This window comes from Pocillopora damicornis, chromosome 7 (assembly GCF_964200805.1).
Source record: "Pocillopora damicornis chromosome 7, jaPocDami1.2, whole genome shotgun sequence".
NCBI lineage: Eukaryota > Metazoa > Cnidaria > Anthozoa > Scleractinia > Pocilloporidae > Pocillopora > Pocillopora damicornis.
This window is the reverse complement of record NC_142676.1, coordinates 13310006-13324930: the sequence shown is the minus strand read 5'-3', so window position 1 is coordinate 13324930 and position 14925 is coordinate 13310006. Positions and strand designations below refer to the sequence as shown.

General features: G+C 42.8%; 2 protein-coding genes and 1 long non-coding RNA gene across 3 annotated transcripts; all 3 read left to right on the top strand.

Annotated features, from left to right (window-relative positions):
* The first annotated feature begins 451 nt into the window (after positions 1-451).
* Positions 452-3702, top strand: LOC113679527 (uncharacterized). The gene is made up of 2 exons (XM_089212714.1): positions 452-587; positions 946-3702. Exon 2 carries the CDS (start codon positions 1203-1205, stop codon positions 3579-3581), a length of 2379 nt encoding a protein of 792 aa, XP_089068840.1. The 5' UTR covers positions 452-587; positions 946-1202; the 3' UTR covers positions 3582-3702.
* A 6770-nt stretch (positions 3703-10472) lies between these two features.
* On the top strand, positions 10473-13964 carry LOC113679529 (uncharacterized). The gene has a single exon (XM_027196499.2). It carries the CDS (start codon positions 10473-10475, stop codon positions 13962-13964), a length of 3492 nt encoding a protein of 1163 aa, XP_027052300.2.
* A 365-nt stretch (positions 13965-14329) lies between these two features.
* Positions 14330-14797, top strand: LOC149042673 (uncharacterized). The gene is made up of 2 exons (XR_016188530.1): positions 14330-14389; positions 14748-14797. It is a non-coding gene; the product is annotated as an uncharacterized LOC149042673 (long non-coding RNA).
* Positions 14798-14925: the final 128 nt, after the last annotated feature.

Sequence of the window (14925 nt, the reverse complement as noted above, 5' to 3'; positions counted from 1 at the left end):
AAGTAGAGAATTTAGGATTACAACACTCCCTGCCATTGCTAGTGGTACAAGCGGTATCTTTACTTTGTTTGGACAGAACTGGCTCATGGACATAAAAATTGATTGGAAAACTTGCCAGGGTTGAATCATACTGGCACTATACTTTCTACAACACCCTTTGCTTCTGCACCTCAAGGAAACCTTTCCGAGCCCGAGCTCGGATGTTACACTGGTGAGCCTTTCGTATGAAGTGAAAGTAATGGGACCAAATTTCACAAAGCTCAACCAGTTTCCTATGCTTTGCAGTCAAAAGTGGAACACACCTTGCTAAAGATGGAAAAGGATGGTGTTAAGGATATCGAACAAAGAACAGCCTTTTTTGTTGATTAGATCAATTGTCAATTAGTTTAATTTGCATGCCTAGTTACGATCTTAGTTACAATGTTTATCTTTTTCCCTATTGGTTTGAAATCGGATATTTTAGCGTCACCACGCGCATATAAAAGCTAAATTAGCGTCCCTTTAAGCCAGAGTTTCGTAAGATTTCACCTTGAACAGCAATAACTTCGTCTTTCGTTCCAAACCTTTGGCACAAGCGGGACCGATATGTAAGTGATTTTTGTTCGTTTTAATTCAATATGTTTAAGTTTAGTTTTTTACCTTGGGCGATCGCGCACATATGTACTGTGTTGTACAACAGTACAACTAATTATCTTGAAATCGAAGGAGTATTTTGAAATAACTAGACGCTCGCAAAGTAACGCCCACATTTTAGTCTTTGGGCTGTTAACCAGCCGCAAATGGTCATTGTGTAGCTGATCTTTGATTCTCGAGTAGTTTTAATTTAGCCTTTTATGATTTGTTTATGTTAATTCACGTTAATTGTTGTTATTTTAATCGCGTTATCGACATAGGCACGTAAAGCGTTTCATTCATGCTTTCGTTATAATATTATTGCAATTTCAGTTTACGATCGTGATCGTGACCGTGATCTAAATAAACACCGTTGATAGTCATCTTGGTTTTCGTGGTTTCATTACGACCGGTAAAATAGTCCCACATCAGCGACACTTAGAAAACACGCATAGCGACACCCCTCGAAGTTTCCTCTTTCGTCGCAAGCGTCACAGTAAAATATCGTTGCTTAATTCCGCCAAATGGTTTCGAATTCTATTTAAACTTCGTCTCGATCCTTTGGTACTTTGTTTCTTGGCAAAGGAACGATGAGTGTTTTTAGCGAACCGGTCCTCGGACGTATTAGGACACCATCAGAGTTGGACTTTGAGGCGACGCCTCAAATACCAAAGCCACCCAGGAGTGTGGCAGGCGTAGAACTTTCACGATTCGAATTCTCCAAAACGACTGGACGAAGAAGAGTAATGACCGAAAAGGGTTTGGCTTATCAGCTGGAAACAAAACTTTTTAATCGGAACTCCGCCTTCAAAAAATTAAAACAACAGATGGATAAGATTAATGTGCTGCGCGATTTACCCGAGACAACAATAGAACAATTAGAAGAAGAGAGATTCAAATTGGACAACTTGAAAGACAAATTCAATACCGCATTCAAGGAGCACGATGATCTAATTCAGTCAGAAAAAGAAAAGGAAGATTCATATCGACGGTTCGATGTTCGCGATCGGGAATTTATTGAGTGCAGAGTTCGACTTTGTGAACGTATGCAATCACTTGAAAGATACCTCAGTCGGGCACAGTCAGTGAGATCTGTCAAATCTGATCACAGCATGAAATCAAAGGCGTCTGGAAAGTCTAAATTTAGTACGTCCTCTACAAAACATCTTTCCTTTGCGCTACTCGACGCCGCATCCAAGGCTGCCAAGTTACAGGCCGAAATGGAATTTCTCGACAAAGAAAGAGAATTAAGGCGGCTGCATCTTGAGAAAGAGATAGCTATCGCAAGCGCCGAAAAGGTAGCGATAAAGCGAATCCTAGATGAAGAAAGACTAGCGGGCTATAAAGAGGAGTCAAGTGTCAAAGACGTTAATCCCGCGGTTAAACAGGAGTTAAAACCAGACGTTAGTGACGAGAACATTAAACAAGAAAGAAGCTTTAAGGCTAACCCGTACGCTCCTCCGTTCGTTCCTGGAAGTTATCTAACGCCACCCTTTGAGCCTCGGAAAGCAGATCCTGCGTTCACGCCCCAATTTCAAGAGAATGGCGTTAATACCACTCTTCAAGAAATCGTCAGCCTACAAGCGAAGCAGGCCGAATTGAGCTCATTAATTATCAATCAGCAGAAGATTAGCAGCCTCCCGGTTAAAGAGCCGCCGGTCTTCTCCGGAGATTACTTTGAATATCCAGCCTTCGTGACCGCCTTCGATTCCATCATTTGCAGTAATGTACCGTCGAACAAAGACCGGCTGTATTTCCTTGACAAGTACACCAGAGGCAAGGCTAACAACGTAGTGAAAGGTTTCCTGGCTATGAGCTCTGACAGTGCCTACGATAAAGCTCGGAAGATGTTAGACCAGCGTTTCGGGAATCCCGTCCACGTAGCTGAGGCTTACAAGTCTAGTCTAAGAAACTGGCCAAAGATAAATGATGGTGATAGCAGTGGCCTCCAGGACTTCTCTGATTTTCTCATACGATGCGAAGAAGCAATGAAGACGATGCAGTCAATGGGAGACCTCGATTCAACAGAAACTCTCCGCCTTGTCAGCAGCAAACTTCCTTCTTACTCTGCTGTGAAATGGTGCCGGCATGCTCATGAAAGGCAAACCAAGTCTAAGAAAATAATCACATTTAGCACCTTTATGAACTTTGTCAGAGAAGAAGCAGAACTTGCAAATGACCCCATCTTCTCACCTGACGCCCTGAAAGCGGAACGCAAGAAGACTGGTACCCAGCCGAAGTGGGGATGGAAGAACAAGTCAAAGAAGAAGGACGATAGTAATTTGAGCGCCAATTCGCTCGCGACATCAGGTACTCCACGCCCCAGCGATCTTGCCTCGTCGACAAAACCATTTGCAGATCAAACAGATCAGGCCTGCCCCCTTTGCAACGGTCAGCACGCCCTCGTCAAGTGCAGCAAATTTCTCAAGAGTTCGGTAGATGAACGCAGTGAATTTATTCGCAGTAAAGCTCTTTGTTTCGGCTGTTTCAAGTCAGGTCACATGTCTTTGGGATGTCGTAATAGATCCATTTGCAAAGAATGTGGAAGACGTCACCACACCTTATTGCATGGCGTAAAACCAAAATCCACCGAGAGTCGTCCACAGCCTGACCGCAAGTCACAAGAAACTCAGCGCCCATCTAACAAGAATGAACCACTCAGCGAGAAACCTCCAGTTTCAGGATCCGCGAGCTCAAACCTGATCAGTGTAACGCACAGCTCAGCTACAGAGTCTGCCAGCGTAATCACTAATTGTCGAATCATCCAAGTTCTTCTGTTCCACAAGGATAACCCAGCCAAAGCAATCAAGTTCTACGCCCTCCTAGACGATGCAAGTGACACAACCTTCGTGACCACCCAAGTACAGCGTGAACTCGGTATCAAGGGTGTTGAAACTAGTTTAGATTTAAGCACGATGCTTGGTCGACAGAGGATAGCAGTTGAAAGAATTGATGGCTTGATTGTTTAGCGACTTGACAAACACACCGAAGTTGACCTACCCAAGAAGTATTCAAGCCAGACCATTCCTTCCCGTCGAGACCAAATTCCAAGACCAGAAACCGTGAACAACTGGCCGCACCTTAAAAGGATCCAGGGCAAAATTCCTCCGTACGATGAAGACGTAGATATTGGCCTGCTAATTGGTTGCAACTGCCCCAAAGCGATCGCACCAGCAGAAGTCATTCGCGGTAAAGGAGAAGAACCTTACGCTGTCCGAACCTTGCTAGGTTGGAGTATCGTGGGACCAGTTGCCACATCAGATACCCCTAGAGACGGCCACGCCCTAGATTCCACCTGTCATCGTACCTTGACAAGAGAGGTTATTTCTGGAGCAAGTGACAGCGCTAACCAGTTGAGTTTCATTCTGCACGGGAAAACGAAGGAGGTCATAAACCCATCAGCAATTAAGAGGCGATCTCTGTAAGAGCGGTCCAGGGCATTTCGCATCGGAATAAAGTTTTCCCTCAAACTTTGCCCAATAATCTACCTTTCGTAGCGAGTAAATAAAACCACATTAGTTTCTGGAAATACGTTAAAATAAAATTTTTAGAGCTCTCAATAGTCAAAGCTGCAAAAGGCCCTTTTTTGACCGCTTGCGACATCGAAAATTTCAAAAGTTAAAAAGCCCGGTCCTCGTATCACACCGCATGCAGCAAAAGATCTTTTGTATTCTTAGACTGTGCAATATGTAAGGTGTATAAAAAGCATTTCAATTTTTATATTCGTTTATTCAGAGGTTCGTCATGATTTATTTAATAACACATGTTAGACAGCTTTCTGAAATTGGTCAAAAGTACTCTTTCTTTCTTGGTTGATATTGCTCAAGTCCAGACCAGACCATTGAAAACTCGGCTTGATTTCTTCTAATAAGATGTTTGGCATAAGAAAAATATAAAAACATCTTGCACTTATTAGTTTTCTTCGCCGTGGTGACTTCAAACTTTTAGCGATTTTGCTAGCGTGACAGCCGATTATGCAAATTAGTTCATTGAGCAAACTCCGACCGTTTTATATAAGTAGCTCAATAAATCTTAGATTTTGGCCATTTTAAGTTGAAAATATAGTAGGACAGAGCTTTTAGACCACATTGATTGATACTCTAAACATTTTAAGAGGCCAAAATTTGACAAACTTTTCTATCTCGTGACGAAAGACGTCAACAACAACGTATCGAATATCATAATTTGATTAGCGCTCAGTCAACCTTTTAATGGAAATCTTTTTTTAAAAAATTGGCTTCTGTTATTTCATATCTGAGTTCTGACAGCCTATGTTATTCAACCTGTATGAACATTCCAGAACCAAACAGCAGGATTTTATTTGATGTAACCGGCGATAACAGCGCACACTAAAATACACCGTGACCAGTGACTCTCACGTAATTCCATCGTGTAATTATCCTGAATTACTTCTCACGTTCAAATAAAGCAGCGATTGCTCGGATATCTAGCAGACAGGAACAAATATTTTTTTGTCGTCACACCTGTCTGCATAACAGTCTCGGTTCATAACTTTGGAGGGTTCTTGTAAAAAAGAATATCGCATTCGCCTAACGAGTGGACGTCATAACTAGATTGCATAGCAACTACACTCCGAAATCATTTCCTCCATTTTTGCAAGAAGTGCTGCCTTTGTATCTCGCATTTTGAATGAGAGATGAAAATGTTTGCACATGTCTCTTAGTATCTTGACTTTCAGGCTAGGCAACCTTCCCTCTCTTGCCAACGAGCACACATCGTAGATATCAAACATGATTGGATGTTTCAGTCCTATCTCATCCATTATTGTGTTCCTCGCCTCTCTCAAACACTCTTCGTCTACATCAGACGCGGATGCCTCTACCAAGTCGTCGTCTTCGTCGTCTACGTCTGTGGCATCATCCGATTCTTGTTGTATTTTAGATCTCTCTTTAAGGCACAATCTCGAGAAGAAACCCTGAATCTGTATGCTAGATAACCATTCTGCTCTATCGAACATTCTCTCTCCATCTATAGTGCAGGCAGTTCGCATATCCTTTGCAACTTGCTCTGGGTCTTGTTTTCTGCCAGTGTCTCGTCCAATATTAAATTTCTGTGTCAAGTACTGCCTGACATTTTGCGAAAACCGTACACTTGCACTTCTCTTATGAAGAGCCCATCCCATGGGAAGCTGTGAAGCATTTGTCAAGGGTTCTGTGGTCATTGCCACCAGTTCAGTCGAAATTTCATTCCCTAATGACAATGACTGAAAGTGATGAACCCACTCCCTCTTCACTTTGTCATAAAGACTTTCAGTCATGCTCGCAGGCACAGGACTCACATGATGAACTAGCAAGTTCATATGAAGGTCAAGGTCGGCCTGGGTCTTAAAATCTTCATCGCAACCAGGCTCAGGGCATTGATAGGTACTACCGTCGTTGCCATCATTGCTTTCTCCTGCTGATGCAATTCGTCGAGCAGTAGTGGGGAAGAATGGAATCTCCTCCACGAGATCCGTCTTTTTCTGTGGACAAATTACAATTTTATTCCATGGAATAAACTTTCCAGGCCCAACATTAGACGCTCTCCAAAGGCGCAGGCCCTCATGTGTAAACTCAAAGTTGTGTAAGCTGTTGAAATTGGCAATCTTGTTAATTTCTAGGGTTGAGTTCTGTTCCTGGACTATGCACACTGACGCCGTCGTTCCCTTGACCGGTCTCTCTTTCAATGCGTTATACATGTCTTTGGCAGAAACAACATCATGGCCTTCGTTGCAGTATCTCCTGATTGACGCTTTTAACGGACACAAAATCCTGTCACACATATCTTTTCCAGCCTGCGGCTCAGAATGATCGTACCTCACAAGTTCGATTCCCTGGTGATGTCCGAGCTCTCGTAGGGATGATACCAGCTTACTGTTGTGATAGCAACCTGCTTCATCTGATCTTAGAAAGGCCTTTTTTATTCCTGGATTTTGTAACTTTATGGTGACAAAGAGATTTTCAAGGACTGACAGCACTGAAAACCAGTCTTGTTAAAAAGGTGTACGTAGCAAGTTACTTCTAGGCTTTCCTCCTGTCTTACAACAACGCTACTCACATGCCAATTGATTCCCCTCTTAGCAAACCATTCTGCTTGCTTTTCCCGGAACTTCATTGCTGTAAACTTCATTGCCCAGTCAACTACTATAAATGCTTCATCTCCCTTCAAAGAGTCAAGAATTTAACGCTTGCACTGATTCTGATTCTCTTCTCTCAGGATATGCCCTTTCCATCCAAAGATCTTAGCGGCAGCATTTTTTGCTTCATAAAGATGGTCTTCCGCTTGAACCTTACCCAATTGCATTGTGTACTCAGAAATAACACCACTTACTTCTTCAAGAACACTTTTCAGCTTCTCACAATCCTCACAATTCACGTTGTGGCTATGACTGCATACTTTCTGAAAGTCAGTGTCACCAGCATCGCTCAGTGCAAAGACCCTACAGTGATCGGCACATTTGCTATCGCCCTCTTTGCAGTGATTACGGTATGTAGTCTTCAAATACAACTTGCTCTCCTGAAGCCTCTTCCGAACTTCTTTACACCAATCCTTTTCCGCTCCCACGCGTTCCAGTTCGTCTATAATTTGGAGAAAATCCTTAAAACCATCCGCTCCCTCAGCTGCAGTATTGTCTAGACCCCGCAATGATTTCCTCTGTGTGGCCCCTTGAACTTCTAGTACTCTCCACATCGTGGATTTACTTATCGGTTGAAATCCAGTTTGTTTGCAATGGTCCATGTATTGATTAATGATGGTGCACTTGGCCACTGTGCGCACCACGTTAGGTATGACAAACTCTTCACCGTTCTCAAGTTTTATGGTGCGAGTACCGTAGGCTACGTCTTGATAGTAATATGGCCTCATAGTGAACTCTAAGAAGTGGTCTAGCTGACGCTGTTGTATACGGATTCTATGACGCGGGATTTTTTCAATGGGCACTCCAGGCCCCTCACTCTTCGCCTGTGCTCTTGCCTTCTTTATTTGTCTATCGGAGAGGTTTTCAAATGGTTGATGTAAGCGTTTAAGCTCGTTGGCTGAGAATCTATCAGCATAAATACTCAGTATTTGAGTCTTAAGTGATTTTGTGGGAGCATTCTGATAGGCGACCATAAGGGTTTGAAGGCCAACATCAATAGCTGTCTTGCACTTCTGTTCATGGTCTACGACTGCTTGGAATAACGCTTTACCATCTCTTGGAGCTATGACATTGCACACCAGCTGGCACGCTTCCCCGGCTTTTTGCACAAATTCAGATTTTTCAGTAAAGGAGCATTTTTCCCAACAATCTACTTGGGATTCCAAATGAAATCCTGTATTTCTATGCTTTCGTCAAGCGCCAACACGGCTGAAGGAGTCCACATTTCGTCATTGGTGCTGTGGGAAAGCCTGGAAGAACTTGGTGTAATAGGTGAGCTCATGGCTAGTTTGAACTTCTCTAGAGCGGCATCTTTGCTTGGCCTTCGATTAAAGATATCAAGTTTTAGATGAATTTGTACACATAAACTAGGTAACATGCTTTCAAAGTCAACTGGGCGCGAGTGATTAAACCTGGCACGCGCGAGCGAGAAGTTACGCGAGAGAAAGACATGGCGTCTGTTCTCTCAGATGCTTACTACAGGCTTTTCGCCGAGAGCCTTGTGCGCAGGCTAACTGCTTTAGCACTAGGCACATCTCTTTTGTAGTTTACAAAATATCTACAAAAACTGAATCGATACAAACAGATGTACCTTTCGGTGTGTCTTGCAATTAACGTAACCAAAAGGCAATTACCTCGAGATCCCTGATACAGGCAAAACTCCAGTAAGCTATGATTAATTACTAAAGTTATTTGTTAACAATTACCGCCCGTAGAGCATTTTCTTATTGGAAAAGGGTTATGTATCTCAGCTTATGTACACAACTGCATGCATCAATATCAAACGCTTTTTATTCGCACAAACTCTTTTACCTCACATAAGCGCAGGAATCATTGTCTTCTCTCTCTGTGGATTCCAAAGAGACCCATGGCATTTCCTTCACAGAAGCATTGTGCTTGTTGCAGCAGTTAATACAAATGACTGGACGTAGGAAAAAGTGGATTAATATACGAACGAGCGATTGGGGAGAAAACGGGAGAGATTGGTTGAAATCAGCCACTTCAGTATCTTAAATCACTTGTTCCTACCTGAACCTACTTGAACGAGAACGCCATACATCTTAGAAATGGCCTTTGACATTTCCAAATTGACAGAATACCGGCTTTTTGCCCCCTTGGAATCGCTACCAGGGTGTGTCGGATACTGGCACGCTGATCTTTGGCGCCAGAACTTCCCATAGGTGTGCCTATGCTTTGCACAGACCAACATTTTTGCCATAAATGAGTCATCTATATCGAACAGGCCAGCCCTTGCTAGGATAAGCTCTCCTTCCGTGACACTCTCTTTTGACAAATGGATTAAGGAGAGATGACTCTCTACTGAGTCAGTACACTGAAGTAAATTAAACAACCCGGAAACTCCTCGTGAGTCTCCTCACGAAGTTTCTAAGGAATGCGACAGAAAGCAAGACATCTTACTGCGAATGCTGCTTCAAGAATTTAGTGTTATTAATCAAAAGCAAATCAGTACCGAAAGAAGCAATTGAATTACATCTAATAGGATTACGCACTTTACAACATAGATATGGCTAATTGTTGGAAAAATTAGGTGACACGTAACGAAATAATGTATTTCCTTTAAAAACGCGGAGTCCTTTTCAACAAGAAAGTTCTAAAGTTGTGAATAGAAACTCTCATAAAGTCAGGTGTGCAGACAAAATTTTCTCTTATTCCTGCCGACTAGAATTCTGGGCCAAAAGACGATGTTATCGCTGCTTTATCTAGATGGGAGAAGTAATTCAGGATAATTACACAATTGAATTACGTGACAGAGTCATTGGTCACGGTATATTTTAGTGTGCGCTGTTATCGCCAGTTGCACTAAATAAAATCCTGTAGTTTGGTTCCGAAATGTTCACACAGGTTTGAATAGCGTAAGCTGTCAGAACTCAAATATGAAATAACAAATTGCCATTAAAAGGTTGACTGCGCGCTAATCAAAATTATGATATTCGATACTTTGTTGTTGACGTCTTTCGTCACGAGATAGAAAAATTCGTCAAATTTTGGCCTTTTAAAATGTTTAGAGTATCAATCAGTGTGGTCTAAAAGCTCTGTCCTACTATATTTTCAACTTAAAATGGCCAAAATCTAAGATTTATTGAGCTACTTATGTAAAACGGTCGGAGTTTGCTCAATGAATAATTTGCATAATCGGCTGTCACGCCAGCAAAATCGCTAAAAGTTTGAAGTCACCACGGCGAAGAAAACTAATAAGTGCAAGATGTTTTTATATTTTTCTTATGCCAAACATCTTATTAGAAGAAATCAAGAGGAGTTTTCAATGGTCTGGTCTGGACTTGAGCAATATCAACCAAGAAAGAAAGAGTACTTTTGACCAATTTCAGAAAGCTGTCTAACGTGTGTTATTAAATAAATCATGACGAACCTCTGAATGTACGAATATAAAAATTGAAATGCTTTTTATACACCATACATATTACACAGTCTAAGAATACAAAAGATCTTTTGCTGCATGCGGTGTGATACGAGGACCGGGCTTTTTAACTTTTGAAATTTTCGATGTCGCAAGCGGTCAAAAAAGGGCCTTTTGCAGCTTTGACTATTGAGAGCTCTAAAAATTTTATTTTAACGTATTTCCAGAAACTAATGTGGTTTTATTTACTCGCTACGAAAGGTAGATTATTGGGCAAAGTTTGAGGGAAAACTTTATTCCGATGCGAAATGCCCTGGACCGCTTTTACAGAGGTCGCCTCTTAATCAGATGTTCGAGCTCGACTTCTTGGAACACAAAAACAAATCGAAGCATGGTCTATCCAAAGAAGACAGAAAGTTTATTCAGATAGCAGAAAAGGGAATTCAACATCGCGATGATGGCCATTATGAGCTCCCACTACCCTTGAAGAACGAAACCATTGAGCTTCCAAACAACAAGACAGTAGCGCTTCGCAGGCTTAATCAGCTAAAAAGAAGATTCGTGGGTAGAAACGGCCAGAAATACTACACGGACTACTCGGAATTTATGAAGAAATTGATAAAGAATGGATACGCTGAGAGGGTACCAGAGATGTCTGAATCGGAACATGCATCCCATGGTCAAGTTCAAGAGAAAGCAAACGTTTGGTACATTCCACACCATGGAGTCTATCACCCTAAGAAGCCCAATAAGATTCGTGTAGTTTTCGATTGTGCTGCCGAGTACGAAAGTGAATCGCTAAACAAGCACCTGCTTCAAGGCCCCGACTTGACAAACAATTTGACTGGAGTGCTTTGCAGGTTTCGACAAGAACCAATCGCTTTCATGTGTGACATAGAAGCCATGTTTCACCAAGTAAAAGTGAGTGAAGAATTCAGAGACTTGTTGCGTTTTTTCTGGTGGGAAGATGGCGACCTCACCAAAGAATCGAAAGAGTATAGAATGACCGTACACTTGTTTAGAGCCACCTTGTCCCCAGGCTGCGCAAATTTCGCTTTGAAGTCTACGGCCAATGATTTTGAAGAAGAATTTGGAGCTAGCGCCGCAGATTTCGTTCGTAAGGACTTCTACGTTGACGACGGTTTGAAGTCCGTTCCCTTGGTAGAAGACGCAGTGAAGCTGATCGTAAGTGTAAAGCAGATGTGCAGCAAAGGAGGCTTCCGGCTTCACAAGTTTGTGTCCAACAGTAAAGAAGTCATCAGAAGAATCCCAGAGCAAGACAGAGCAGATGGTGTGAAAGAGTTAGACTTAGACCTTGATTCACTTCCCTTAGAGCGCGCACTCGGCGTCCATTGGTGTGTTGAGTCTGACTGCTTCCAGTTTGCTATCGTACTACAAGATAAGCCATGCACTAGACGGGGTATACTCTCCACTGTGAGCTCGATTTTCGATCCGCTCGGATTCGTTGCTCCGCTCTTGTTGGATGGAAAGTCAATTCTTCAAGATTTGTGTCGCCATGAAGTAGGCTGGGATGATCCGATACCAGAAGACATCAAAGTTAAGTGGGAAAAGTGGAGATCAGATTTGTTAGAAGCTCGACGCATTTCAATTCCCAGATGCTATAAGCCCGATGACTTTGGTCGTGTTGTGAGCGCACAACTTCATCACTTCTCGGACGCGAGCGTCAAAGGTTATGGTCAGTGTAGTTACCTGCGCCTTGTAGACGAAAACCAGAGAGTTCATTGCTCCTTTGTTATGGGAAAGTCAAGAGTGGCACCGTTGAAGCCTGTAACTATACCACGCCTGGAACTTACCGCCGCCGTGTGCTCAGTGAGAATCAGACAGCAGTTGCGACTTGAGCTAGAGTACACCATTGATAAAGAATACTTCTGGACAGACAGTAGAGTGGTACTTGGATATATAGCCAACGAGAGTAGGCGTTTTCACGTGTTCGTCGCTAACAGAGTTCAAGAAATTCAAGAAAACACTTCAATTGATCAGTGGAAGTACGTCGAATCAAAACAAAATCCAGCAGATGAAGCGTCTCGAGGCCTGAAAACACAAGAGCTGTTACATTCCCGCTGGATTACTGGGCCAGCGTTTCTTTGGGAGAACGAAAACAAGTGGCTACCCAAAGAAGACCACAAACTCCAAGAAAACGACCCAGAAGTTAAGAAGTCTGTCACCATGGCAACCACGACAACAGTGCAAGCACATTCAGAAAAATTGAGTCTTGCTGAAAGAATAGAATATTTCTCTGACTGGTATCGAGCCAAGCGAGCAGTTGCCCTATGTCAACGCTACGACAGAGTTCTGAGAGATCGAGCGCTCAAGAAGAAGTGCATCCATGAAGAAGTGCAAGTGCTGAACGTCAGTGATTTGAAGAACGCCGAGAGCGCAATTATTTGTGATGCACAGATTAAAGCCTTTAAAGAGGTAATAGAAGTTTTACAGAAGATGAAGCAGAAAAACACCGACCCTGACAGTAGAGTTTTCGCCCGACAGAGAAAGACCAACATGAAAACAAGCAGCTCGCTCTACAAGCTCGACCCGTTCTTAGATGGAAACGGAATTTTGCGAGTCGGTGGACGTCTCAGACGTGCAAGCTTGACAGAAGACGTGAAGTTTCCCATCATCCTGCCTCGAAACAGCCACGTCACCAAGCTGATTGTCAAGCATTTTCATGAACGTACACAACATCAAGGCAAAGGGATGACCTTAAATGAAGTACGATCAAATGGCTTCTGGGTGGTCAGCGGTTCATCGGTAGTCGCCAACATGATTTCATCCTGCGTCAAGTGCCAGAAACTGCGCGGAGCAGTGCAAGAACAAAGGATGTCAGATTTACTCGAAGATCGCCTCGAGTCCACTCCACCCTTCACATACTGCGCCGTTGATTATTTTGGGCCCTTTGCCATCAAAGAGAGAAGGAAGGAACTAAAACGTTATGACGTGCTCTTCACCTGCATGGCTTCAAGAGCAATACACATCGAGATTGCCAACTCCCTCGAGACTGACTCATTTATAAATGCCCTGAGAAGATTCGTAAGTCGTCGAGGACCTATCCGCCAGTTAAGGAGCGATCAGGGGACGAACTTCGTTGGAATTCGCACAGAACTCACCCAAGCATTAGCTGAGATGAACCAAGACAAAATCAAGAAAAAGCTGCTCGAAGAACAGTGTGACTGGTTCACCTTCAAAATGAACGTCCCAGCGGCGAGCCACATGGGAGGCGTTTGGGAGCGACAAATCAGAACAGTTCGTAACGTCCTCGCATCACTATTACAAGACAATGGACAACAGCTAGACGACGAGTCTCTTAGAACCTTGATGTGCGAAGCAGAAGCTATTGTCAACAGCCGCCCCTTGACAGTGACCCAGCTTACTGATCCAGATTCAGCCAGTCCACTCACTCCCAACCACCTCTTGACAATGAAGTCAAAGGTCGTTCTTGCTCCACCAGGTGCCTTCCAGCCAGCCGACATGTATTGTAGAAAGCGTTGGAGGCGAGTTCAGCATTTGGCGAACGAGTTCTGGACTCGATGGAGAAAAGAATTCCTCCTCAGTTTACAGCAGCGCCAAAAGTGGTCACGCCCTCGGAGAAACTTAATTGTTGGTGATGTAGTCATAGTGAAAGACGAAAGTCTTCCTCGGAGTGCCTGGCAGCTAGCAAGAGTATCAGTGGTCTACCCTAGTTCCGATGGCCAAGTACGCAAGGTTCAAGTAGCTCTTGCGGATAGCTGCTTGGACAGCAACGGCAAGAGGATCAGAACTGTGCGGTACCTGGAGAGACCAGTACAGAAGTTGGTATTGCTGTTGCCAGCGTCAAAGAAAGATTGAGATCCGGGGTAATTCCCAGCCGAGGAGCCTTCTAAGAAATGAACTGATCCATGAAAAAGGAACTTATAGAACAGTAATTGATTAATTAATAGAATAATAGATAGATTAACTAAGAGATTAACAGATGTATTGATTAGTGAAATATGAATATTTCAGGGGAGCCATGTTAAGGATATCGAACAAAGAGCAGCCTTTTTTGTTGATTAGATCAATTGTCAATTAGTTTAATTTGCATGCCTAGTTACGATCTTAGTTACAATGTTTATCTTTTTCCCTATTGGTTTGAAATCGGATATTTTAGCGTCACCACGCGCATATAAAAGCTAAATTAGCGTCCCTTTAAGCCAGAGTTTCGTAAGATTTTACCTTGAACAGCAATAACTTCGTCTTTCGTTCCAAACCTTTGGCACAAGCGGGACCGATATGTAAGTGATTTTTGTTCGTTTTAATTCAATATGTTTAAGTTTAGTTTTTTACCTTGGGCGATAGCGCACATATGTACTGTGTTGTACAACAGTACAACTAATTATCTTGAAATCGAAGGAGTATTTTGAAATAACTAGACGCTCGCAAAGTAACGCCCACATTTTAGTCTTTGGGCTGTTAACCAGCCGCAAATGGTCATTGTGTAGCTGATCTTTGATTCTCGAGTAGTTTTAATTTAGCCTTTTATGATTTGTTTATGTTAATTCACGTTAATTGTTGTTATTTTAATCGCGTTATCGACATAGGCACGTAAAGCGTTTCATTCATGCTTTCGTTATAATATTATTGCAATTTCAGTTTACGATCGTGATCGTGACCGTGATCTAAATAAACACCGTTGATAGTCATCTTGGTTTTCGTGGTTTCATTACGACCGGTAAAATAGTCCCACATCAGCGACACTTAGAAAACACGCATAGCGACACCCCTCGAAGTTCCTCTTTCGTCGCAAGCGTCACAGATGGTGTGATTTAGC

Coding starts and splice junctions, on each gene's coding strand:
- LOC113679527 (XM_089212714.1), top strand. CDS start 1,203: ATGAGTGTTTTTAGCGAACCGGTCCTCGGACGTATTAGGACACCATCA.
- LOC113679529 (XM_027196499.2), top strand. CDS start 10,473: ATGTTCGAGCTCGACTTCTTGGAACACAAAAACAAATCGAAGCATGGT.